The 27,991-nt window shown below is 37.8% G+C and overlaps 1 protein-coding gene and 1 long non-coding RNA gene across 2 annotated transcripts; both read left to right on the top strand.

Annotated features, from left to right (window-relative positions):
• Positions 1-2,399: 2,399 nt before the first annotated feature.
• Positions 2,400-3,879, top strand: LOC120292751. Its single transcript, XR_005550345.1, has 2 exons — positions 2,400-2,441; positions 3,639-3,879. It is a non-coding gene; the product is annotated as an uncharacterized LOC120292751 (long non-coding RNA).
• A 16,516-nt stretch (positions 3,880-20,395) lies between these two features.
• LOC104442882 (ankyrin repeat-containing protein At5g02620) lies at positions 20,396-27,088 on the top strand. The gene is made up of 3 exons (XM_010056256.3): positions 20,396-21,518; positions 22,455-22,963; positions 26,242-27,088. Exons 1-3 carry the CDS (start codon positions 21,191-21,193, stop codon positions 26,917-26,919), a joined length of 1,515 nt encoding a protein of 504 aa, XP_010054558.2. The 5' UTR covers positions 20,396-21,190; the 3' UTR covers positions 26,920-27,088.
• The last annotated feature ends 903 nt before the right edge of the window (positions 27,089-27,991 follow it).

Below are 27,991 nucleotides of genomic sequence, written 5' to 3'. Positions count from 1 at the left end.
AAAATATTAAGAGAATGACTAGCTGCCTGGTATTTGAATAACACAACGATATGAAAAATATCAAATAGATAGTTGATGTCAAAGCAAAGAAACTGAACCATGGCAAACCTCCTCTATTGTCCACTTATTCCACACCCCAACCCCCCCCAAAAAAGGGCAAGTGGAGCACACATAACTTTGTTATTTTCTTTCTTTCTTTTCCTTCTTCCCCCATTTACATGGATCGGAGGATTATTCAATTATTCATAATACAAGACACTGAGTTTCTTTTTCGCAAGTCCACTAATTTTTCACTTTACATCATAAATTCTAAAGGAGACATGGTATGATGCTGTACTATCACCGTGACATCCCAGATTTTCAGTCTTGTTTTCTATTGAATAAATTGGGCATTTCATTGACGCGTTTATAGGGCTATTATCAGAACTGATCATTCTAGAGATAACTAGACTATCTGGGGAAACTATTAAGAATTTTAAGGCAAATAGACTTGAGAACTCGACCAGGAATCGGCTACTCGACCGTGTTCATCTGCTGAGATCATTACGGCACAGACGTAAATTGATTAGAGATCAAATATAGGTTGGTTCGACAGAGATGTGTGGCTAATCGTGGGTGACACCACTAAATTGGAAAATTCTCGTCGGCCGACACTAGATTGAATTTTCTATCGTTTTGGTACCATGTGTCCGTATTTGAATTCTCGAGATTTCTACGACAATCGAGAGTTGCCAATGTGTCGAGTGGGTTTATTGTGGCTCGAAGAAAATCGACCACGGGTCATTTGCACTAAAAAGTTCTGAAGACTACCCGGTAGTCTAGGTCACGCTAAAGACGCGTCGAATGGAAATTAACCGTGAATTCGAACCCGATTTCAGAAATCGAAAGTTCTGTGGTGTCACGAGCTATTTTAGGAACGTTGACTCAGTCTCAGAAGATTTTTCGGAGATTCCGGGATTTTTACGGAAAATCGATTCGAACATCGCGGAAATTAACAGAAATTTATATGGGCCGAATTTAAGCGAGTTTTGACTTGCAAGCTGAGCTTTTTGACGAGGGGCACTTGTAGAAATTTCTATGGGCTTTTTCTTCATTGAAATTGGACGTCGGATTGGGATTTTGTCGAAGTAATTGAAGACCAAAAATGTAAAATTCGGAGCTATAGGAGGGCTGAATATTCTTGACTCAAAATAGGATTATTTGGTGGATTTATTTGGCTAAAAAGAAGTAAAGGACCAAGAGATATGCATGGGTGCTTTTGGGGGACAAAGAGGATTATATTGAAAACTTGTGGGACCAAGCATTCAATGTAATGGCTTAGTTTGTTGACTCATCCCCCTCCTTTCCCCTCGGCTTCTCACGCACGCTTCTCCTCCTCCCTCACTCCTTCGCTAGCCGACTTCCCCTCCACGGTTCTCTTTCATTTTCTCTTTTTTGGCTTTTGCTTTCATTCAGTTCTGTTTCCTTCGAATCCACGCTGCCATCGCCCCTCTCCACCATCATTTGTCGCCAAGGATTCTTCTCTCTGCCACACGTCCACACTTTGAACCCCACCAGTCAACTAACTCTCCTTGAAGCCCCAAGTGTTGACTGCCTGCAAGCCGCCCATCTCCACGAAGCCACTCCACCGAATCCCAATCCACCGAAACTTCGGTCCATCTTGCATCTCTTCAGAAGGTTTGCTGATTCAGCAGACCCACCGAGCGAAGCTCCTCCATGCGCGTGTCTTCAACCGGGCAAAACCTGAAGCCACTCCATTCTTCGCTTACGTCTTTCTCAGCTCGTGCCTCCCGTGCGTGACACCAGCGAAGCCAGCCCAACGCCTCCACGTTACTTGCATCGACGTCCCTGCGATCAAACGAAGCTGCCCCTTCTTGCCGGTTGTTGACCATCATCTCTGCCACCGCTTCACGTTTCGATACCCTCTCTCACGCCTCAACGTGACCGAAGCCAGCTGCCTTCATTCGCAAGGTCTTCCACGAAGCGTATCCGAGGGCCGCGTCTTCCCCAGATCAACCACCGAAGCTGCTTCTGTCTTCGGTCCAGCAGCCTAGCAGTTGGGCCATTAAAGCCCTCGGTTTGGGCCTTCTTCTCCTTCAGCCCGTGAAGCCAGCAAAGTGCAAATCCAACAGCCCACTTGGCAAGCCCAATTCCAGCAATTAAATTTCAAGCCTAGCGAAGCCATCACCTTTGGCCCAACTGCAATCAGGCCCAGTGAACTCAGTTTCAAAGCCCAGCGAAATTAGAGGCTCGCGAGGACAGCCCATTCAAGGCCCGTTCTGTCAAGTGAAGCCCAGTCCAGTTCAAGATAAATCTCAGTTGGGCTGAGATTTGTTGGGCCAAGTTCAAGGACCGGTCCAAGCCCACCGGTGTTGTCGAAAGTCCGATTTCGGCCGCCGTCGCGTCGTTGTCGCGGTGTCCCGGTCCCCGTTTTTAATCAAGTGAGTAATCTCACTAATCCTCGCTTAGTAGACTAATGATGCTTAAGGGTTGATTAGATTTAATTAAGTGCAATTAGGTGGTTAGATTAGTTTAGAACAATTAAATTAGTGACTTAATGATGCATGTTAGGTGGTTAGACTTAGTCATTAGCAAGTAGAGACGTACTATTATTTATTGAATGCATCTCGGGATTTTTCCCGACCCTTAGTGGGCTTCAATTAGGCATTACGGGCCTAAATTGGATTTTTAGTATTTATTTATTAATTTTCAAAATTAATTATTTAATTATTTATTTTTCGGAAATTAGGCAAGGATAGCCGACGACCGAAATTTCGTGCTGATTGTCGTGGTGCAGTCCGTTTATTTATTTGAGCTCTACGTTGTGCTAAATTGAATTAATTGTGCAATTTGAGGAATTATTCCTAAATTGATTAAGATTGAGTAATTGAGTTGCGGATGACCGAGTATGATTATTTAGCGTCAATAATGCTTTGATGGGCTATTAAGTGGAGAAGTTTGTGAGAGCGAATTGAATATGCTCTTGGCTAAGATCCATCAGGTATGTTAACATCGTGTGAAAATTTAGTGAGTTGATGAGTATGTGGGGATTTATCCCAAAATTGATCAATGTTGGTATTCAATTAGAATTTGACCGTGAGAGGTTGTGAGTTGAACCTCGGAAGCCACCGAATTTGGAGTCGGTCGCGCCCGTTGGGCCGTAATTTGCCACCTGATATGGGTTGCGCCTGATAAGGCCGTAAATTGCCACCCGATAGGGGTCGCGCCTGATAAGGCCGTAATCTGCTACCTATTAAAGGTCGCGCCCATTGGGCCGTAATTTGCTACCTAAAGATAGGTTGTGTCCTTTAGACTGTAATTTGTTGCCAAGAAATTTGGTAGTCTATGCTCGTGAAGTCGTGAGTATGATTGGAGACTAAATAAGGGAAACGACTGGAGAATAGTCGAATTGACATGAAATCGACTAGGTCGATGGATCGAAATATTGATCTGTGATGTAATTGCTTAGGTGCCTATTGAACTGTACTAATATGCAGGTGGAATCTGAGGCCAAGGTAAGTCCTCTGACCCGTGCGTGTATAGGCAGCCTGGTTAGCGTATTGGTTTCCTAATCGAGTCTTAGTGGGGTAAAACTTGTTAAGACGTAGTCTCATCCCGGTTGTGGGACAACATTTCAGGACCCTGATGAGGAGCCTGAGGAGAAAGAAACCGAAGAGGAGTACCTGGAGGAGAACCCTGATGATGATTTGAGTACGAATCGGATGAGGACTGAAATCCTGTCATCTTTTAGGAATCCTGTTTAAATGTGAATAATGTGAGACTAGAGTGTTATGAATAGTCTTGTGAATAGATATGCCATGTATAAAGGTTCAGTTGTAGATTTCAATATGAAAAATATGGCCTTACTTTTCTATCCCATTGTATTGTTGTCTGGGGATTTATAACTGCTTCTGCATGTGCTTAATAAAAGAAAGGGTCGGCGATACTTAGTCCTGGGATATCGCATAATAAAATCGACCAAGTAGAAGGATGTGTGCATGCCCGAGGATCGGGGCGTGACAATCACAGCCCCTGTTTCTCTTGACCCATATGCACTTCCTTTCATCCAACGAAATCCAAGTGAAATAGTATGAAATAAACAATAGCATACTCTTTTCCTTTGCCAATAACAGCAAAAAGGACCACGATGTTGAGAAGGTTGGTTAGCAAATTGATAAATTATATCGGGTACAGTTGTAACAAGAAGAACTTAGCAAGCTCTGTAGCTGATCTAATTTGTGACATCACGTTGTTTCATGTCTGCAATGTAGGAAAATATTTGCTATGTATCATTGAGATATCCGACAAGCAAAGAAGGAGAATTGACAGAACTACCGATTTCCATCCGAAGTTCTCCATTTTCCAATGGTCATGATCGTGATTGTGGTCATTAGGAAATTCAAGTGTCCCATATATGAAAATCTGTTGCAAACTTACTAGAACTTTTCCATAATTATCCATTGTGGGAGGACAGTCTCCATTCTCCAGTCGAGAAAATATTGGGTGCTCAACTAGTATCATATAGGATTTATAGTAATTCATTTGTCATGACCTAACCTCGGGTGCACCACCTAGGATTTGGCTAATGAATTACTAAGTTTAAATTTAACTTGGGCTCTCCCAAACCCATACCAATTCACAACTTAGGGTCCAATATTTTAATATGTAAATGATTTTTCAATTAAGAGTCACCACTAATCTATTCTTTGGTAGGTTGATTAGAAACTCAAGTAAAGTTACGGAAGATTTACTTTACTTTTGCAAACCAGAGATTATGAGTTCGGAGACTTGATTACGCTAGATTTTTTTAACGTCATTTCGGTACTTTTTTTTCTTTTATTCCGAAAAATGTTTTGCAGGTAGCTTGAATTAATTTTGATTTACTTTCCTAACATATGGGTGACCATATGGGTAGGCAAACCACCAATTTAACACTCAAGAAAAGTACTAAATAAATTACGGAATTTATCTCGTAGCAACGAAAGCAGCTACAATGTTAACTCAGATTCACATCAATAGTCCTAGATATGATTTCTAATTAACACGTAGTCACTCAATCATTTTTCGGATTTTTTCTTATTTAAATTAAACTTAGTCTATGTGAAATGCAATGCAATGACGCACCAAAATACCTAACTAAAATGACATGTAACATGTAACATATTATGCAAACTATATGTCACACGTTATTAATTGTTTAACATGATCTAATGACAAGGAAATATTAAATGCAACTATTGTGATATCCTCATTCCGACCTGGTTTTTCATAACGGAATTATTTTGGCAAGTGATCATCAGACGGAATGACTTGAGGATTGATAAACCACGAGGGCATTGGAAAAGGCCACTTTGGGTGATATCAAATGCAACTATCGTGATATCACGCCTTAAAGTCCAACTTGAGTACTCTAAAGATCCGACTTCATTGTTCTTCCCAATTTGAAGCCATATTTTCCCAATAGATACCGCCTTAAACTTTTTCACTACCACAATAACTCAAAATTATAAATTTTATTTTAACTCAAATTGGTGTTAATTAGATGTGCAGTCATTCTCAACATCGTCTCTTTCCTAACATGCTGTAAACTCATTGTAACTAGATATGATGAAGAATTAAGTCCTGTCCTAACAGTTTAAGCCAGTGTTAAGCCCGGGCTCTAGTTCTTTGACTGTCAGCCCAATTTGCTCGCTCACTCAACTGACAGCTGTGGATTTCCTCTTGCATCAAATAAAATACCACAAACTTCTCAATCTGTTCAATTTCAAGTCCAGTTGAATTACTGTTTAGTATATCTAACAAATTGCCCACCAGTCTATGACTGCTATACAGAATCCACAGAATGTCTCCATCAACGCGAGGGAATGCACAGTTAACTACTTATAATGCAGTCAAGATCGACATTCCACGTCATTACCTGAGAACTACTATGTTGAAGTCATCGCTAAGTTCGCTCATGTTCTTCACCTGTGATTTCGAATTTATTCCAGTAAAAGTGAACTTCAGGTACCAGAAGACTATATCTCACCAGTAACTGTCAACACTTTCTCACAAGCAACGGCAGTTTGGAAAGGCAAGGAACATAACAGATTGTCACGGATTCATCAGATGCAAATCATTAAAAACAACAAGCAATAGTCTTATGACAACTTATTTGCTCTAGAAGTGGCATAGTCCATGAGTCCCATGAGCCGTTTACTATTTCTCTACAAAGTAAGAGACAGTGGAAAGAGTCTATCAACAAACATAAGTCCCAATGAACTAACAAATAGTTATTCATGGCACCAATGTGGGAGCAAAGCCTAGGCCAACAAACATAAAAAAGGTTTAAGTTAAAAAGTAATAATAATAACTCATTGCCAATGCAGTTTTGCTGTTAACAACGAATTCAGTTCTACATACACATAATGTCAATGAGGTTCTGCTAGGACACTAATTGCCAATTTGCGTACATAATTGAAGCTAATGTTCTCTAGAGGTACAAGTTCAAAATATGAGAAGAATAGTCTTAAGAATTCAGTTCTACATATTATTTCACAATGATGATCACTGTGTGTGCCACAGACGTGGGCTTGCAAGCCCTTGCCCATGGACACCCAATAAGGGTTGTTGGCCCTCACCATGACCTTGGCAAGGTTCACTCGCCCTTGCTGACAAAGCATAACACTTTGGTCCTGCCTTCTATTTTTTATTTATTTAAATTTAAGCTTTTGTTGTGTCTCTCTTCCACATATTAAAAATGATAGATACTCATTTAACAATCATAAGTTTTTTTTTGGATTTTTATTTGTTATAGTATATTATGCAAACATTGCAATAGAAAGCATATGATTATGAGCTCCAACTGTTGCCAATGGATCATCGAAGTAGAGGTGATTGTTGGATGAGCTCAAATTGGTCGTCAACTAATTTTCATGTAAGTTTTTTTTTTTTTTTAATCAAATTTTACCTAAGTTCGTGCACCAAACTTCGAGTGGGAGCAGCCTTGGGTAGGGTCCATCGCGTGTACCATGACGAGAATGCATGACTCACCGACTGAAAAGAGCAAAGGACTTGTCGGTAAAAAAAACAAAGAAAAGGAAAAAAGCAAAGTACAGCTAAAAGTGGGCCCATAAATAAGTTAAATCAGACCAATTCAAGTCAAGAAAAAGGAAATTACAGCTCAAAATGAGCCCACGAATATTATTACTCTAATAAACAAGTTAAATCACATCCGATTTTTCAAGAAGAATGTTCTAATTTTGATGAAAAGTGGAAAGCAGTCCGTTAACTCAATTTCATGCTTATATAATTTATTTATCATTTTTATTTTTGGTTTATACTTGTCCTTCTTTTAATAAGAGTTGCCCCACTTATTATTGTTTGTGTCAAAACAGGAAGTCCAAAACGCATACCAATTAAACTTTTTGGAAACTATTCTCTAAACCTGCCAATTTATATGGATTTCAGAGGAACAATTGAAGAACCACCATATGTATATAAATGTCTCCATTTTAGTACTCCTAGGAAGCTCAACTAAATTTCCTCTCCAGCATTTTCCCTTTACACCAGTCCTCTTAAAAAGCTCAGAGATATTGCTCCCACTTGAACTCATTGCTCATATTGATAAGTTCACTTGCAACTACCACGAATCCCAAAAATGAAAGCAACGCTGGGCATGCACCCTAAAGTGTATAAGGCTGCAAAGTCAGGAGAATTTCATTCCCTCATGACTATAATTTTGGAAAATGGAGATGACCTTTTCCACCAAACAACGCCAAAAGGGAACAGCGTTTTTCACATTGTGGCTCAATTTGGGCAAGTAAACTTCATCCAAGATTTTCTTCAAGATCTATCAAGATCATCCCTTCTTTGGCAAGGTAACTACAAAGGAGACACTCCCTTACATGTTGCTACACAAGTGAGAAGCCATCAGATGGTTCGAGTTTTTATCGATCGGGCAAAAGTACTACATCAACCTTATGCATACAAAGAGCTACTTAGGAAACCGAATTCATATAAGGATACCTTATTGCACTCTGCAATAAGAGCACGTTGCAAGGGGGCGGTGGAATTGCTTATTGAAGAAGATCCTCAACTATGTGATATTACCAATGCTCCTGATGAATCCCCGCTTTATCTCGCAATACATCGAAGATTTTCGGATATCATTGAGCCGATTTTATGTGCTTCTTCCTCGCCAGCCTCTCATAAGGGCCCTAAGGGACTGACAGCTCTGCATGCTGCAGTGCACTTCAAACTACCAGGTAAGTATAGCAAGATTTCAAACCCACTTAAACAAATAATAACCGAAGTTCTCTCTCTAGCGCGAGGCTTCCCATTGGTGAGATTGCTGGTTGTAGCAGTGATGTTCCCATCTACACTAGTATTTTGTAAATACAATGGTAGAAAAAATATTCAATTATGGGCTGCAATATTTTCAATCGGAGAGGACGAATGAGGAGTCCTTGAGCCAAGATCCGGTGAGGAGGCAACCGGTGATCGAATTGTAGACGTCCTCTTGTTTGAGGACGGTGTGTCAGTGCCCTGCGACTTCGATCTGCCTTATGGTCTTTCAACACTGCGTTTGTGAGCTGCTTCGGCGGCTGATTCGTTAGTTATATGTTCGTAGGAACTAGCAAATTATAAATGTTGTTTGGTGGCCCTTTTTCCTTTGCTTCCGTGAATGCCATTGCCAGCTACAGCGCAACGCCTTCGCTATTTCGACTTCTCATCAAAGTTATGGAACTTTTGGCCCAATCTCTCTTCCATCAATGCTCCTTCTAGAGTCTAGACTTGCTCCAATGGCGTGTCGGAAGCCAAAAATGGAAAATAGGAAATAGAGAGGGACACTGGAGGCGTGGAAGGATAAAGAGGTAGAAGGAGAGTGACACCCGCCGAGAAAGAAGAGATTAAAAAAGAAAAAAGGGACAGCATATTTGACCGGCCACGTAAGGGACGTTATGATTAAAAACACTGTGACACGGAGGGTATACTTCGCACGTACTTAATTTCTTCCTTCACATTTTCTTAGATCTTGTTTTCCAGGCACTATCATCATCCAATCCTCCTGTGTTCCTCTTCTTTTTCTTTTTCTTTTTTTTTTCCTTCTTTTTTTGGTATTCTTCTTTGCTTCGACGTTTTCTCCTCATGATTACTTGCTTTTCAGCTTGCAACTGATGATAGGGCAAATTGCTTTATATTTCTAAAAGATCAGGGTATAAATGCATATTTTTTTTAATCCTCGAGAGAAAATTATGATGACTTAAAAAAACGGATGTGCAATGATTTTTCCATTGAAAAATGTAGAAGGTGCTAAGTCCTCGTTCGATTTAATTATCAATAGAATTTAGTTGGGAACGATACTCCGGCAAAATGATTGGCCTCAGAGTAAAAAGCCTCGGTCTTTTATTCTAGCCTTGACAGAGCACATGCTTTGCCGAAAGTAAGAGAAGCTTCTTCTCAATCAACTTCACGAATTTCTGACAATTTCGCTTATCAAAAAGAAAAACTTTACAAATTTCTGCATCATGCTAGATTGAAGGTAGTTAGATTCTACATATGTGTTACACATGGGCACTAAAGAAATTTCAGAATAACAATGACATAGTCCTTCTTAGTACAGAAAAAAAAAGGGGAAAACTTAAATGGTATGAAATGCAATTTTAATATCTATGTTAAGATGCTAAATACAATTTAAATCGTGACACATTCCTATGTTATTTGCAAAGGTTTGTCAAAAATCCTGGAGAAGAGACCAGAAGTGATTAGAAAAGGAGACGATATGGGGTGGACTGCTCTTCATTATGCCGCTTGCTTTGGCAATGTCAAAGCAGTTCAGTTGCTCCTTCAATACGACACTTCTGTGGCATACGACTTAGATAGAGAGAAGGAATCGGCTCTTCACATTGCAGCGTTTCGAGGCCATGTCAATATCGTTGGCGAGCTTATTAGCTCATGTCCTGATGCTTGCGACATGATAAACACCAAAGAGCAAACGGCTCTTCATGCAGCTGTCATCGGAGGAAAAGTAAAGGTAGTCAAGCACATACTCAAGATGGCAAACTTAAAGGATCTTATCAACAAACAAGATACCGATGGAAATACGGCTTTGCATTTGGCTGTGCTTCATAAAAAATACAACATCATATACATACTTGCACAGGACAAGAGGGTGGACCATCTTGCTACAAATAAAGATCATTTGACCGCCCTTGATATTTTTTTCACTCGTGAGGAGGTATGTTTGCTTGAATACTATAGAGTTTGATTTGTTCACACGTAGATCTCCTTTTGAACACTATAGATACTCGCTCTGGCTGCAAACAATCGAACAAACAACCAATTGAAGTCTTTTTGCGTCAACTTTGTTGACAAATTGTGGCATAGATTGCTACAATGAGTGCCTTCAAAATGCGCTCCAAGTGAAGGGATTTCATACTTCATATCTAACTATATTTGATAAGGATGTTGGGTAGAATTGAACTCGGTTGAGCCACATTATCACAAAGCTCATGCCCCTTCCACTTCCATTAACAAATTAGCACACTAGCTATACATTAATTAGACAAAAAAAATAAAAATAAAAAAGCCTTTTTTAATCCCACTTAATCTCTCATTAATGTTCCCACAACATAACATCAACATCAATTCACATAGCTTACCAATTTAATCGCACTTTTCATAAAATAGTCACTAAATCTAAATTCAGAATTTCAAGTTTTTGTGATTCTTTCTTATATTTGAGTTGGTATATAATATTTTCATTCATTATTAACCAAATTGTTGGGTCATTTTTTTCTTCAAAATATAAATTTATCTAAAATTGGGCGTGTGCACAAAAATGATTTAGTGACAACTTAAAATGTCAATTTTTTTAGACTATTGACAAAATTGATTAAGCCAATTATATGCTTATTGCAAAAATAACAAAAAATTGTAGCTAAAATTTTTTATTGAAATTTTTACTTTCACTCTATAACATAGTTATTTATTCACATTGTCATAAAGAAATTTCACCTGGCAAAATAGTTATCTTGCTGGTAGTTATTATTGCAAAAATGTTAAAGGTAGAAGTCTTTATAGAGCCAATTGTTACTTGTAGTCTTAAACCATCTAACTCATTCCCAAATATAAAGGCCCTGATTAGAATTTGATTACATAACATAAAATAAAAAAATATCGAACTAATAACCAACAGTTAGACATATGAGAAAAAATAGTTTTGAACAATTTTAAGTTTGAATACTTTGTTTTATTGAAAAATTATACAAAATTTGTCTGTCTTATTTATCTTGAGACCAATGCAAAATCATTAGGGTAGAACCTCTACAATTGAGGATAAGCCAAGGGAAAAAAGGAAGAAAAGAAAAATCGATAATAAATATGGACTGTTCGATGGCCCTTGTCTGAGGCGTTAACTTCTTGAGGAATAACTTTTGTAAGTTAGTTATAACTTTAGATCATCCCAATTCAAAAGTTTATATACGCCTTCCGTCTACGAAAGAACTATTGCGCCATGTTCATGTTAAAGAATGAATATATTTTGGACAATATTTAGCTAAAATCCTCTACCCGGATAATTGTCTAAAAAGTCTTGAACATATTATATGGTGACTATTTTAGTCCTAAGCCTTTCAATTATACCAATTTAATCCTAAACCTTTCAATTGTATCAATTTAGTCTTAAATCTTTTAAAGTTCTACTAATTTAGTCATAAACCAATTGTTTGGATAATTGGCCAAAAGGGCTATATTGACAAATTATCCAAATGTTTAGGACTTAATCAACATAATTAAAAAGTTTATAACTAAATTGGCAAATTGTCAAAAAGTTTATGACTAAATCGGTACAATTGAAATGTTTAGGATTGAGTTAGCCATTACACAACAGATTTGAGACTTTTGGGATAATTTGTCCTCCTTTGCCCCCTTCAAACAGCTTTTGAGGTGAAAGAGAAAACATGCACTTTGCCCCATCTCAGAAAAGAACTTCAAACAAATTCCTAGATAATTTCATTTGAATATAGCATAGCCGGAACTTAATTGTTTACTCTAGAGAACTCTATTTACTAGTTTTCTCTACCTGCTACCTTATCTAAAAGAGATGAATTCACTGAATTCTCCATAATGTTTTAGGACTCGCTGGGAGTGAATATTGAGTGTGTAAAGTAAGGATCTTGAAGTATTTCGGTGGGAAGACCACTCATTAATTGATACTTCGTGTACATTTTTAGGTCAACTTCGCAACTCTTAAAGTTTATCGTTCGTTGAAAGGATCTCATGGATTCCCAGTTATTCAAGACTGGGTTAAAAAATATGTTAAGGAGAGGTTGGATAAACAATTTGTTGAGGGTCAACCAGTTGGGTTTATAACCACAGGAAGCAATACAACCAACCGAGAAAAATCCAATTCGTCATTAGGAAGCATTGTTGACTCTCAACTACTAGTGGCTGCGTTCATAGCCACAGTGACCTTCGCCGCAGCCTTCACGATGCCCGGAGGTTACAACAGTGATGGACCCAACCGAGGAATGGCGACTCTTGCTGGCAGGGCAGCTTTCCAAGCCTTTTTTATATTTAACACTATTGCATTCAGTTGCTCAACCTTGGCATTATTCTTCCGATATGACAATTTCTTTTTGAGCGATAGCCAAAAGCTGAAATACGCCGGTGCCATTGGATCTCACATTTACATTGCCGTGCTCGGGATGGTGCTAGCCTTTGCTTCCGGTACATATGTAGTATTGACCAAAACCATTGGGCTCGGAATCGTTCCCTATATTGTGATCGGAGGTCTCGTCTCTAGCTACTGGATCAGTGGTGTTCTTGATCCCGAAATACGTTTTGGGGCGCTACGCATCCATCCCATCGTAGCACCCGCAAAGTCCAGAAGTTATTATGGGATTCGCTAGGAGAGCTGCTAGTAAGCTGGGCCGGTTCTCTGGTTCCGTGACCTTGTGCACGAATTTTCCCTTTTGCTTTGTCAGCCGTCGTGTTCGCGGACTTTTACGTCAGCTGTCCGATTTGGCCTCTCAACATCGACGCGTTGGATCGAGAACAGGCAAAATTGTGGTGCTCAAGATGACTGGGGCACAACAAAGGCCAACGAGTTGATGAGCTTTATCTGTTTTTACCGTCGATTGCCATTACTTTGATTTCCATAAATTCCACGAACATTCTTCTACGTTGGTAGATGTTTGAAGTTTACGAGGAATATTTGCAAAACCAAGTTACTGGTAAGTTTGTTATCCGTATTGTAATGAATTTACCGACGTCAAATTAATTTGTTAATTGTCAACTTCTTTTAAAGTTTGTAGGTAGACAGGATAGCCATTAATATAAAACCGACATTTTAATGAATTTATCAACATCAAATTGATTAGTAAGTAAACAACTTCACAAGTGGATCAGGTAGTAGCTTAGTACATTACCGACATTGGTAAGCTACCCATGCTTTTGAAGTTTACAAGTGGGTGCAGTTAAAAATTTGTAAGTTAGCAATATTGTAATGCATTTATTAGCGCTAAATTTCTCTTAAGTTTTACAAGTAGGCATGGATAGAAGTTAGTACATTGTGGAAGGGTCATCGAAGAATGTGATGTGTACAAGCATATAGTCGAAGTTGTAGTTGAATTGGGACTTGCCTTCGACTTCTATGCGTTGCTCTTTTATGGCATAATTGTGCGAAACTGCAGGAAATACCATAATATTTTCAGCATCTATTGAGAGCAAGAGTCGTGGCTGATGCATGATTCTTCCCTTCCGATTATTTCAAAAGTTTCATAAGCCTTCAATAGAAATGGGAATGTCATCTTTCCGTGTTATCTAAGAACTTTCAAGTCAATTCAGTGAGTAATATCATCAAATAATTAGGTACACAAGGCCAATAATATATCGCCATATCAACCCATAAAAATTTAATTGTGCACTCAAGCCAAAAATAATCATTTCGTTTTGTCTTTCTTGTTCGTGCGTGGAATACATGCATCACTCACTAATGCACCGGAGAGGAGCAGCGGCCGATCCTCGAACAGCCTAGACATTCTTCGATACAAACCCTGAACCCATGGGGTCCAGCTACTAGAGCCCATTCCTATTGCCATGTTCTTCGCTAAAGCTGCATCACCCACCAAGTAAGGTACTATATATTTTTGCTGATCTGGAGATGGTTCCTAGAGAGATTGATGAATTTTGACTTTCTCAGCTTCATCCAATGTCTTCAATCCAATCTAAACCTCGATGTTAAGCTCAGTCTGCAAGGAATGCATCGCGCAAATATGTTCCTCTTTTTTTCAACCCAATCCAGTCCAAATGGTAAAAGGATGCAGACAAGGGTAAAAGCATGTTGCCACAAGCTTACACCACAACAATAACACCAAGTCTTAACATGTTCTTTGGCCCATTTTGTTCTGTTCATTTTTCTCATGTAAATGTGAATTTCCTCAGGTTATCAACTTTTCAAAGTCGAATGCTCAATTATCTAGCGAAAATCATAAATCACTCTTAAATGTAATTGCGGACCATACCATGGATATACACCTCCCACACCATAAGCTTTCATAATCCTCATTGTTACTTTCAATATGCTTAATCATTTATATGTACGGCTTAGAAAATGTTTTAACTTGTTCTCTGTACTATATCTTGGTTTACCGTGCAAAGTGCAAAAAAATGTAAAAAGAAAATTCATTCCAAGTCAATATCAACGTTCCCAGAGATTTTATATATTCCAAACCCTTGGTTTTCCATATATTTAAGTGCATGCAAGTCCTCGAGCAAAAATTGGTTTGAGTGCAAGAAATAATACTCAAAAGAAGAAGCCTTTGAAAATACAATACCATAAATAAGACACTTTCACGGAAAGAAAGACATTTATAGCGTAGTGTTAAAATTATCCCAATCATGCTCACAATAAAACTTCAACGAGAACCCAATATACGGACAAGGAGACAAGTTAATTCAAAAAAATCTATTTCAACTTCGAATATGTTCATTTAAAATTGGGGTTCTTCTACTTCATTTTTATTTACTTATTTTTTAATCATTTTCCTTTATTTTATTTTTTATATTTCATTCTTATTCTCTTCTATCATTCCTTAATAAAAAATTACTAATATACTTAAGATATGTAATAAATATAGATTCTAAATATAAATATTTATAGAATATATATTATAGAAAATAAATATTAAAGACAAATAAAAATATTAAAATAAAAAAAAATTGTCCATTATTGACACAAAGATTTTGGCAAATTTTTTGATCAGTTATTAATTGCATAGAAAATTATGAATCAATTTTAGCCCCTAAAAAAGTTAATTTTTATTAAATCACATTGCATATAAACATTAGGGACATTTGCATTACTAGTATCAATTATTAAAAAAATATTTTGAAAAAATATTAAAACAGTTAAAAAAACTGAAAAAGCAGCAGGGCCGGGGGCTAGAGACAGCCAAGCCCAGCCCTTACTTCTTTTCCCTTTCCTTCTCAGCACCTGGGCCGGCCCAGCCCATTCCTTTCCTTTTCATTCCCAGCCCAGCCTCTATCTCCTCCTCCTTTCCCCTCTCTTGGACGCTACCCCCAACGATCCCTAGCCTCCTACTCCCGCCGTGCTTCACTCCAGCCGCCGCCCGCCCCGCCCCGCCATAGCAGCCTCGGATCCTCTTCTCGTTCCCGCAGAGTCCGCCCCTCCGGTTCACCTCCGAGTACGGCAGCGACAGCTCCACGAGGTCCCCTGAAAGCTCCTCGACGGCCTCGCCACGCCCAAGCTCTCCTTCCGCGACGACAGGAAGGGCGAGATCGCCCAGCCTCGGCTGGCCTTCGTCTCCAAGCACCTCTCCATACACCACGACGTCGAGGAGTAGAACGCGCTCGTCAAGGTCGGCGTGCGACGTCGGGCCGAGGCTGCATCTCAGAGCCGAACACGATGTCAAGGCACAACAAAGTAGAGATGTCGCTGGTTGAGGACCTTGCCGAACCCGGTTATGCGCTCGAGCTGTCGTCTCCCGTACATACTGTGGGGTTGCCAAGGGCGACGGTAAAGTTCCCTCCTGGTGAAGTCTCACTGGAAGAAAGAGGAGAGGAGGAAGTGAAGAGAACGTTGTCAATAAATGGGATTCTTAAAAGTCAAATCTGGAATGGAGCGTGCAGTGCCCAATATGCAGAGGAAGAACTGAAACTAAGATATTCTTTTAAGGATGAGGAACTGTCTTTTATCCCAATCATTTCTCTGCCCTCAAATGCTCTCTCGGTTGCGCTCAAGCGTAGATTTTGTCCTTCTAGCAAGTTGAGCTACTGGTACAATTTCGATACAGAGTACTGGAGTGCGGTCTATGAGCAAACTTATGGCAAGGATTTCAAGTTTAAGGTTGGGTACGATTCGGAGGTCCGCCTAGGTTGGGCATCTCTTCGAGTTGGAGATGAAGACGGCAAAGTGAAGACAGCGCCGATGAAGATGAAATTTCATTTCATGCTCCAAGTGCCACAAGGCGACATTAATTTATCAGTCTTGATGTTCCGTGTTAAAAAGAGGTGGGATATATGATCAACCGCGTTGGATGAGAGGGTGTTGTAGCATGACAATGCGCCGCTACTATGCGTGTTCCGTAAAGTTTGGTTGGGGCTCGAGCTCAAAGTGGTAATGACTGGGATTACGATGACGGAATCGACTCCTACGATGAACCACCACTAGTCTGCTGTTTTGGCGCAGCGCAGCTGTAGCTCGTGCCGATGGTGTGGGTCCACCACAACCAGATGTACCCGACCAGCCACCTCCACCGGCACCATCCGATGACCTGCAGCCGGCTGCGTCCTGCTCGTGGCTTCTCGCTTCCGATTCCCACATCTCGGTGAGATTTCTTTTCTACTGAGTCCAAATATTTTCGAGTTTTCGGCTGCCTTTGCTTTGTGCTTTGATATATCCCTATGGATGTCCTCTGTGTTGGTGGTATGGTTGTGAGTGTAAGTCTCGAGTGGATAATGACGGTCGAATATGTGAGTGGAGTTCCAATGAAGTGAAGCATAATGTTCATGGCTGGGTGTCGATGTTCTCGAATCAGTAAGCAATCCTTTTGATATTCTGGGCGTGCTTGAAGAAGTCGACGTTGGAGAGCAAAGGTTGGAGTTCTGGGCTTACTTAGGCATAGTGAGCTTTGGTCTTGAAGTGTTGTTTTTGCATATTTGGGTTCAATTTAGTGAGAGTTGGCTGAGTGAAGCCCGATTTATTGGCCCAATATTCGCTGGTATGAGCCCAGATTTGTATGACCAGTGCAGCCCATGTTCGGATCGGGCCCTAGGGCCCAACCCAATTCACCATTTTCCGAATAAAATATTATTTAAAAAAGATATTTTTATAAAAACCCGTTTTTTTAAATTATAAAAAAATAAAAAACAATCCAAAATTTTTAATTATTTAAAAAATTAAAATTCCTCAAAAAGCTTAAAAATAGCATTTCGGGTAATATTCTCCTAACCCATTTCTCGATTCAATAGAAGCTAAAAGAGTTGAATAGGGTCCCAAATAAGGAGAGATATTTAAAAAAAGTGGAACTCTTTCAAACTATAATCATGCTCAAAGTTGACTAAGCCCATAAAGCTCTATTTTAGGGTTTGCACTTTCGATATGATGATTAGGGCTTCCCTTTAGTCTAATTATGATTGTCATTTATTTATCTCCTAATATTAGATGCTTGTTTTCCCTTGTAATTTATTTAATGCTACCTTTGATTGCTGATTGTTATTTTAATGATTGCACACTTGCATGATCATTTCATATGTTAATGGATAAGTTTAAAATCAATCCAAATTATAGGATAAAAACCTTTTTGAAGTGAATAAGATTAGGTATTAAAAGAGCACTAATTGATTAATTAGTGTAATCAAGTATCCGATCCTAGATTCTCTAATTACATAGGAAGTGAAATACGCTCCCATGCTTCACTTGATTTCTAGCTAATCCCGATAGGGTAGTGGCAACTCATTGTTAGAAAAATTCTTATGGTGTTAATTTGAATACCCAACATCGCATAAGGTATGGGTTTGAGATAATCCGCATTTAAAACTAGAAATTGTAGACTCGCCTTTTAGGCAATACCCCTAAATCTATTTTTTCTATACCAAGACATAGGTTGCGACATCCATTATTTTTTTTTATTTTGAATTTTCTTTTTATATTATAATTCAAATATTATTTTATTTCTTTTTAATTTAAGAAGCTTTTTATTCAAGAAAATTAGTTTTTATGCTATAGATATAAGAAATCCTATGCAACTATCCCATGTGATATTTTTATCTAAGTTATATCCCATTATATCTGATTTTATAATATTTTGAGTAGGAATTGAACATGAGATAGGATAAATTTTATCATATTCAGATTTTTATTTTGGCTATTAAACTTAGACATATAGTCTTAGGGTTTATAGCCCTTTTAAATTTGACACTTTGTAATTTGGGTCAAGAGAATATGTAACCTTTTATCTTGGGAAATTAGAAAATCCTCTCTTGTTATCCATGTGGACAGAAATTTCAAGAGAGTTGTGCAACCTTCCTCCCCAGGAACTTAGAATTTCATGTGCGATGCACATGTGAAATTCGGCTATGGGAGATACGGCTGCGGGCCGGCAAAATTTTAATGTGAGTTTTAATCTTGGAAATCAAACTGAGATTAGGGCTCTCTGTCTTAAGTCCAAGTTCATTTAGCATGTTGGCTAAATTAAACGTAATCCATGACCGGATCAAATTAAATAATATTTATTTGATGTGAACATGTCATTACTAAAATAAAATGTTGATTGCCCAAATGCAATGCAAATGAGAAATTATGCAAAATTGATATTTTTATGCAAAGTCTAGATTTGATCGCTAGTTTTTATATGAGATGACTAATAAGAATGAGAGATAAAATTTAGATATCAACATAGACTTGTTCATGGAAGAATAAAAAGTTAATGCCAATTTCGCGTTTTGGAAATTATTCTATAAACCTGACAAATTGACTCGAATTCTATGAACATAATTGATGAACTGTACATATGGATTATTATATACATATGGATAGATCAAAAGTGGGGAAAAGCAGGGGTACAGCCTGGAGAACAGGATCCTGCGCCCCGCTAGTGGGTGGTGGCTCCTTTTCAGCGCACTTGATTAAAGAAAGAAAATAGCTTACCATCTTTTGATCTTCTATTAACATTTCATGTTTATCTTCCCCGTGGTATCCTTGTCCCCACTTTTGCATGCAGTATTTTCTGGGGAATGTGATAGTTAGTCACTCAATAATCGATGTGTATAAATTGTGGTATTTCTTTTTTCTTTTTAAATATTACAAGAAAACACGCATGATTATGAGTTACGACTTCTTCTAGTGAAGTGCAGGAGTGGAGACTAGGGGTGAGCATGGTCCAGGTTGGTCCGGGCCACCCCCTAACCCTAGACCGACCCGTACAAATGTTGGTCCTCATTTTAGGACCGAGGACCGACCCTATCGAGCCCTGGGACCAAGGACAGGATCGACCCAATGGGTTCGGTCCTGCCTGCTCAACCCCGAACCGATCGATAATTTTTTTCTTCTTATTTTTTATACTCCTTAAAAAAGCAAATCTACAAATTCAAATTACACATCCATCGATAATGCGGTATTGTGCAACTAAACTATAAATATCAATACATATTTAGCAAATTTAAAATGACACAATAATAGAAATTTCGTACCTGTTAACCGCTCATCAAGATATGGGGCAAGATGGAAAGTTTTTGTAATCATCTATCTTTAATATTCATAACACCATATGCAAAAGCGTTTTCCTGCATTTGATCATGTAGAGCCCACTCAACCAAAAAAAATCTTCACACCACTTGACTAGCAAATCATCGTAGAAGAACCGTAGTACCACTCTACTCTTCAAAACTTCTACCATTTGACACAAATTGAAAAGCAAAGTGCAGCTGAAATTCATTAGTAAAATACAATTAAATCATAAAAATTCAAAATACTTAATATAAACCATGAATATATAACTTCACATCTTGTTAATTCACTTAAACTTCTAAACACTTGAAAATAAAACAAACGACACATAATTAATACTCAACAAAAGTTTTAAATTGAAATTACTATTAGTGCTATTGATAGAACATCTTAATATAACATAATATAACAGATATTTTATTTGGGTTTGAATATATAAAAGAATTATAAATAATATAATATAATATACGGGGTTGGTCCAGGGGTTGACCGACCCAAAACTTTAGGGGCCAGGCACCAACCCGCGTGTTGGTCCCCTGAATTTCGGGCCGACAAGACGACCTCCCCCCCTGGGGAACCGGGACCAGGACCGGCGGGGTTGGGCGGTCGGGGTCGGTCCAGGGTCGACCCTAGACCGCTGCTCACCCCTAGTGGAGACGACTATTGAGCAAGTTTAAATGGGGGAGTGACCTAAAGTTTTGTGCCTAAGTCCATTCATCATAAAAGTTTACGCGTGGACCGGGCTAGGTCTACAGTCTACATGTAGAACATGATGATAATTCATGACTCACGTGGAACTAGTCTTACGAAGACTTATCAGTCAATGAAGGGAAAAAGGAGACGTCTGCTTCAATGACGCAACTATGGCACGATCACTCCTTCTAATTGGATTCAATATCGTCATTTCGTTCAATAATTGAGTTCGGTCAGATGCGGGCAACCAAGACAAACGTGTGAAATAATGCGCGTGCGATGCTTTTGATCGATGAAAAGTGAAGACTAGATGGTCGAAAAGTCCAAAATAATAATAATAATAAAAGTAGAGAAAAAAAGAAGAAGCTGCAGGTGAGTCCTAAATATAAATGTACCGAAAGAGTTCCTTCCACTTGAACTTCTCGCTTAAGTTGATAAGTTCGCTCGCGGCTACTTTGAGTCCGAGAGTAGTAGAGGGAGAGTGAGAATGCATCCTAAAGTTTATGAGGCTGCAAAGTCAGGAGACTTTGAAAAACTAATGACAATAATTTCAGGAAACGGAGAGGACTTTTCCACCAAACGACGCCAAAGCATAACAACATTCTCCACGTTGCGGCTCAATACCAGCAGGTACATTTCATCAAAGATCTTCTTCAATGTCCATCAGGACCACTCCTTCTTTGGCAAGGTAATTACAAAGGAGACAATCCCTTGCATGTTGCCGCTAAAGTGGGAAGCTGCGGAGTGGTTCAAGTCTTTATTGATATGATGAAATCAAAGCATTGGGATGTTCAAAATGGACAAGTTGATTTGTGCAAAGAGCTTCTTCGAAAACTGAATTTGAATAATGATACCGCTTTGCACTATGCGGTAAGAGGAGGCCACACTGGGGTGGTGAAGTTGCTGATTGAAGAAGATTCTCAATTGTGTGATATTACTAATGCTGCTCATGAGTCCCCGCTTTATCTCGCAACAAATCGAGGGCTTTCTCATGTCATTGAAATAATTTTAGGAGCTTCCTCATTCTCCTCCTCTCATAAGGGTCCTAAGGGATTGACCGCTTTGCATGCGACAATTTTTCGCCTGCCAACCGGTAAGTGTTACAAGATTCTAAATCTAGTAAATCAAAAATCAATTGAATCTCTCTCTATCTCTCTCTTTTAAGTGAGAGTTATCATGTTAGCAGTGATGGCTGCCATCCATCCCAGTACTTTTTTCTTTAAATAGAACGATAAACATAATATTTATCTATTTATTATTACCTTCATTCTGGTGAATGTTCATACTTTTTTCTTTTAAAGGACATGCCACTTGACCCGTTAAACACGAGGGTAATGTTCTGAAAAGATTCGAGTAATATTCTCGTTGCATGCTCTGTCCTTTTGCTCATCGACTATTAAACAAGTTCAAACCAGTTCATCTCTGTTAGTATGCGGACTAAGAAAAGAATATTACAGTTTGTACATAATATCATAGTATGGGGATTTTCAAAAAAGCCAGCTACATTCTTGCTTATGTATCCAATTTTTTTACGTACTTAATTTCTTTCTACGCTCTTTTCTCGATCTTCTTCTCTTCACTCTTTCTTCTCTTCATCTTTTTTTTGTGATTTTTACCACTTCTCTTCGAATTCCACCAGCACCATCATCATCAACTCTACCGATGATGGCAACGGCAGCAAGTTAGCAACCACCATAACCACCACACGCCTATCTCTCCCATTTTCTCTCTCATCCAGTTCAGTTGTTGTTGTTGTTGTTTTTTTTTTCTTCTTTGTTTCGAGATTTTCTCCTTATGATTACTTCCTTTTCAGTTTACATTTAATGATAGGGCAAATTGCAATATATTTCCTACAGATCCAGGTATACATGCAAGAGCATTAGAGAAACTTAAAAAAAAATCATGACAAATTCCTACCTAGTACAGGGGAAAACGGGAAAATTTAATAAGAGAGAATGCAATTTTAATATTTATGTCTAGATGCTTATAACAGTCTGAATCATGGCATGTTCCTATTGTGTTTTCTAAGGTTGGTGGAAAATCTTGGAGAAGAGACCAGAAGTGATCAAAGAAGGAGATGATTTAGGGTGGACTCCTCTTCATTATGTCGCTTGCTTTGGTGAAGTCGAAGCAGTTCGACAACTCTTGCAACATGATACTTCTGTGGCATATGATTTAGACAAAGGGGGGGAATCCGCTCTTCACATTGCGGCGTTTCGAGGTCACATCAATGTTATTGACGAGCTTATTAGATCTTGTCCTGATGCTTGTGACATAATAAACACCAAAGGGCAAACGGCTCTTCATGCAGCTGTTATGGGTGGACGAGTAAATGTAGTCAAGTACATACTAGAAATGCCAAACTTGGAGGATCTTATCAATGAACAAGACATCAATGGAAACACGGCTCTGCATTTGGCTGCGTTTCATAAAAAATATAACATCATATACATACTTGCACGGGACAAAAGGGTAGACCGTTTGGCCACAAATAAAGATCATTCAACCGCTCTTGACATTTTTGCTGCTCACGACGAGGTATGCTTACTTGAACACTATAGAGCCCTATTTGTTCACTTGTAGAGTAACTTCTTCAGTATCATTTAGAAATAGTGGCATAGGTAATAATCATTTCGTATGCACAGCTTGGAGGGAGATCTTTCTTTCTCCCCTCCCGCTTCACTTAGCATTAATCGGCATACTTCCTATTACGTTAATTAAAACAAAACAAAAAAGGGCTTTTTTGTCCCACTTAATCTATCATTCATATTTTGATAACAAAATATCAACATCAATTCACATGGAGTATTAATCTAAATTTGATTTTACATAATAGACTGGAAATCCAAATTCATGATTTGAAGTTCTTACTGTTCTTTCATATATATATAAGTTCGTGTATAGTGTTTTTATTTATTATTAACTAAATGCATAGGGTCAAATATTTTTTTTAATATACCAAATTAACTTTAAATTAGATATGTGCATTAGAATAATTTGGCGACCAAGTAAAATGAAATTTTTTTTAGACTACTGAAAGAATTGTTTAAGCCATATTTATGTGTGTCGCCAAAGTAGCAACATTTGTGGCTAAAATGTTGTTCAAATTTTTACTTTTAATTTATGACATGGTTATGAATTTGCATTGCCATAGATATTTCATTTTACAACATAACTATCTTGCCAATAGTTATTATTGCACAAATGTAAAAAATAAAAGTCTTTATAGATCCAATTAATACATATAAAGGCCCTTCTTAAATTCTGATTTAACAATTCGACCTTAAAAAAATCTGATTAAACAACAGAACCACAGAGGAGTTTTGATTAAAAATCTGAAAAAATGATAATAATAAAAGAGGAGTTTTGACTCTTTTACTACTTTTGTGAACTTCTAACGTGAACAATAGAGTTGTGTGGAAAAAAGAGTTTTGAATCTCTTTTTATCATGGAACTTTGACATGAACAAAAAATTATAGACGAGTAGTGAAACTTCGACATAAAACCAATATACGGAGAAGAAGGAGACGAAGTGGATTAGAAAGATCTATTTCAAGTTGAATTTGTTCATTTAAACTTGGGGTTCTTCTACTTCATTTTTATTTACTTATTTTTAATTATTTTTCCTATCTTTATTTATTTCTTATTTATTCCCATCCATCATTCCTTAATAAAAATTATTAAATGGTAAAAGATAATAATATGCTTAAAAATGTAATAAATATAGATTCCTAGTATACATACATATATAATAGAAAAAAATTCAAATATATAAAGCAAAATAGGACTAAATAAAAACAAAAATTATCCATTATTTTTAATTTTTAATTTTTATATTGACATTCAAATATTATTTTATATTTTTCATTTTTTAACCTAATAATTTTTTTCAAACAAGAAAAATAGTTTTTATGCAATAGACGTTAAAAAAATCCTATCCATCTTCTCAAGTGATATTTTTATCTGAGTTATATAGTATATTTGACTTTATAATATTTTGGGCAAGAATCGAATATGGGATCCTATTCTAATTTTTATTCTGGTTACCAAACATAACCATACAGTCTTAGGTTTTATGACCCTTGACGCTTTCATAATTTGGATCAAGGGAATATGTAACATTTATCCTCGGAAATTAGAAAAACTCTTTTATTCCCCGTGTGGACAAAAATTTCAAGAGCGTAGTGCGACCTTGCTCTCCAAGAATTTTAGAATTTCATGTGCGATGCACATATGAAATTCGGCTATGGGAGATGGGGATGTGAGCCGGAAAATTTTAATGTGGTTGGATTTACTGGGCTTAGTCTTGGAAATCAAACTGAGATTAGGGCCCCCTTGTCTTAAGTCCAAGTTTATTTAGCATGGTAGCTAAATCAAACCTAATTCATGACCAAACCAACTTAAATAACATTTATTTGATGTGAATATGTCATTACTGAAATAAAAACCTTGATTGCCTGAATGCAATGCAAATGGAAAATTATGCGATATTGATATTTTTATTAAGGGTTAAATTCGATCCCTAATTTTTATATGAGATGACCAACGAGAGTGAGAGACAAAATTTAGATGTCAACGTAGATTCACTTATGGAAGAATAGAAAATTCATGCTAATGGCTTTTTGGAAATTATTCTATAAACCTCACAAATTGACTTGAATTCTATCAATATAATTGATGAACTATAAATATTATGTGCATCACCAAATTAGCAAAATTGATAGCTAAAATATTGTTCAAATTTTTACTTTTAAGCTACGACATAGTTATTAATTTCCATTGCCATAGATATTTCATTTTACAAAATAATTATCTTGCCAATATTATAACTGCACAAACGTAAAAAATAGAAGTCTTTATAGATCCAATTAATACATATAAAGGCCCCTCTTAAAATCTGATTTAACCATTCGACTTTAAAAAATCTGATTAAACAACAAAACCACAATATTATATTAATAGCCAACAACTAACTGCATGTAGTAAAATTAACTTTAAAGAATTTTAAGTTTGAACTTTTTTGTTGTATTAACAGTTATGCAGTAACAAACTATTCAAGTAACAATGTATAGTTTAAAGCAAATCACTTAGCAAAGTAATATTCATTGTTAGTTAAATTCATCGTTTGATCATAAATAAATATTATTTTTGTAAGATATCATGTAGAAAGATTGTAAATATTGGGTTGTATGAATCTCATCAAAACAATTTTTTTCAATAATTATAAATCTCAAATCCATGCAACATGCGTGTCTTCAAATAGTACAAGAGTTATTGTCTGTCTTATTTTTCTTGAAAACAATGCAAAACATTTAGGATTGGGATACTCCATTGTTGGGGATAGGTATAAGGGAAAAAAGAAAGAAAAGAAAGATGTAGAATAAATCTGGGCTGTCTAATGGCCCTTGTACTGAGGTGTAAACTATTCAAAGGCTCACTTTAAGATGTAATTAATCGTAATTTTAGTGGTCCCAATCCAAAAGTTTATATGCACCTTGACTATGAAACAACTATTATTCCAGAGTCATATTAAAGAAGTAGAATATCTTGTACAATATAGCTAAAGTCCTTTTTCTTTTTGGCCCCTTTCCAACGGCTTCTGAGGTAAAAGAGAGAACCTCCACCCTACCACAACTAAGAAAAGGATTTCAAACGATACCTGAAACAGTAATTGCTTACTCTAGGAAACTCTATTTATTTGTTTTGGACTCACCGGGAGTTCTATTTGTTAGCATTTTTAGTGTGTAAAGTTAGGGTCTGGAAGTATTTAGCCGGGAAAGACCACTAGTTAATTGATATTTTCTGTACAATTTTAGGTCGGCTACAGAGCTGGAAAAGTTCATCATGTGTTGAAAGGATGTCATGGAATCCAGTGTTATCAAGACTGGGTCACTGAATATGTTAAGAAGAGGTTAGACAAGCAATTTGTTGAGGGCCAACCAGTTGTCTCGGTAACCACAGGAATTAATACCGGCAACCGAGACAATGTCGATTCGTCAAAAAGAAGCATTATCGACCTTCAGCTACTTGTGGCAGTGCTCATAGCCACAGTGACCTTTTCTGCGGCCTTCACGATGCCTGGGGGTTATTCCGACAATGGACCCGACCCAGGAATGCCAATTCTTGCCGACAGGCCTGCTTTCAAAGCCTTCGTGATATTTAACACAACCGCATTCTGTTTCTCCATCCTGGCATTATTCTTACTATATGATCCTTCTTTCTGGGGCGCTCGCCAACAGGCGAGATACAACACCGCCGCAGGATGTTACATTTACTTTGCGATATGCGGGTTGGTGCTGGCCTTTGCCTGTGGTACGTATGTCGTACTGACCAGAACCAACGGGCTCGGGATTGCTCTTTTTGTTGTGTTTGGATGTCTCCTGACTATGCACCGCATCGGTGTTTTCCTTGACCCCGAGGTTGGTTTCTGGTTGCCACGTAGCTCTCTCAGGAGATTCGTCCGAAACATACTGTTTGATTATGGGATATTCTAGGAAAGCCGCTAACAAGTTGGGCCGTGTGCACGGGATATTTTCATTTTTGCATTGTTAGCCTTCGAGTTCGGGCACTTTTATGTCAGCTGTCAGATTGAGAATCGGCATAATAGCCATGTAAAAAATGAATGGAGTTCAGCAAAGGCCAACAAGTTGGGACTTTCGTGCATCCGATTGCATCACAGTTAGCCAAATGAAAGACAACAGGGTTAACAGTTGCTGAGCAATATGCGGTTGAACTGCCAAGTTGGTATTGATTGGTGATATTTGTTAGCTTGCAAGCATTTTTTACGCATGCCTATATTTCAATTTTTTTATTCTGATCAAAGGCAAAACCCACATTTATTAGTTAATAAGGAATTCTCTAGAAACCACATCCCCACATTAATTAGTTGATAAGGAATCACTAGAAACTACTCATATGCATCAACAAAATGCTCGCTCAAAGTAGATATTCAAAATTATCTTCTTTGCATAGCTCACGCATGAAACTTTTAAAATTTGTTTTAATCAAATCGTAACTCAAAATCAATTTGCTTCAAACCCCATGACTCAATAATGCTCTATACTATGATTTCCATTTAATTTCACAGCTTAACAAGCCCTAAATCGAACCCCACAGTTCAGAATTTACCTAATTCCGAATTAATTCTCTAACTTGGAAAATTACTCCGATTAGATGGACAAAGGGTTCGAACCTTTACCAAACATTGTGAAATGAAGCTAATCCAGCTTCGCGAGATCTCCAAGGCGGCGTGTACAGGAGAAACCTTTATTTTTCTTTTTCCATTTTTCTTCTTCCTTTTCCTTTTCTCTGCGCGGCCCTTTTAATCTGATCTGAGCATCCACTTTTCTTCTTCTTTCTGTTTTTTTGGCCAACCCTTTTTAAACAAGTCAAAAATTACAAGTTCAGCCCATAAAACCGGTCAAACCGGCTAGTTCGAAGAGGGGTCAATTTGGGTCTCACCGTAGCTGATATGAGCCTTTCATGGACTTTGATTTCATAAATCTTTCTCAAAATAAGAATAGATAAGGACAATCAAAGCTCTAAAACTTGTCATAAAAGTGTAAT

Source organism: Eucalyptus grandis, chromosome 4 (genome assembly GCF_016545825.1).
Source record: "Eucalyptus grandis isolate ANBG69807.140 chromosome 4, ASM1654582v1, whole genome shotgun sequence".
Classification (NCBI taxonomy): Eukaryota; Viridiplantae; Streptophyta; class Magnoliopsida; order Myrtales; family Myrtaceae; genus Eucalyptus; species Eucalyptus grandis.
This window is presented reverse-complemented; position numbering and strand designations above follow the sequence as displayed.

What these genes read in the sequence shown, in the direction of transcription:
- LOC104442882 (XM_010056256.3), top strand. Translation starts at nt 21,191, where the DNA reads ATGATGAAATCAAAGCATTGGGATGTTCAAAATGGACAAGTTGATTTG. An exon ending in AATTTTTCGCCTGCCAACCG is followed by an intron (nt 21,519 to 22,454) that starts GTAAGTGTTACA and finishes GTGTTTTCTAAG; the next exon opens with GTTGGTGGAAAATCTTGGAG. An exon ending in TTTTTGCTGCTCACGACGAG is followed by an intron (nt 22,964 to 26,241) that starts GTATGCTTACTT and finishes GTACAATTTTAG; the next exon opens with GTCGGCTACAGAGCTGGAAA.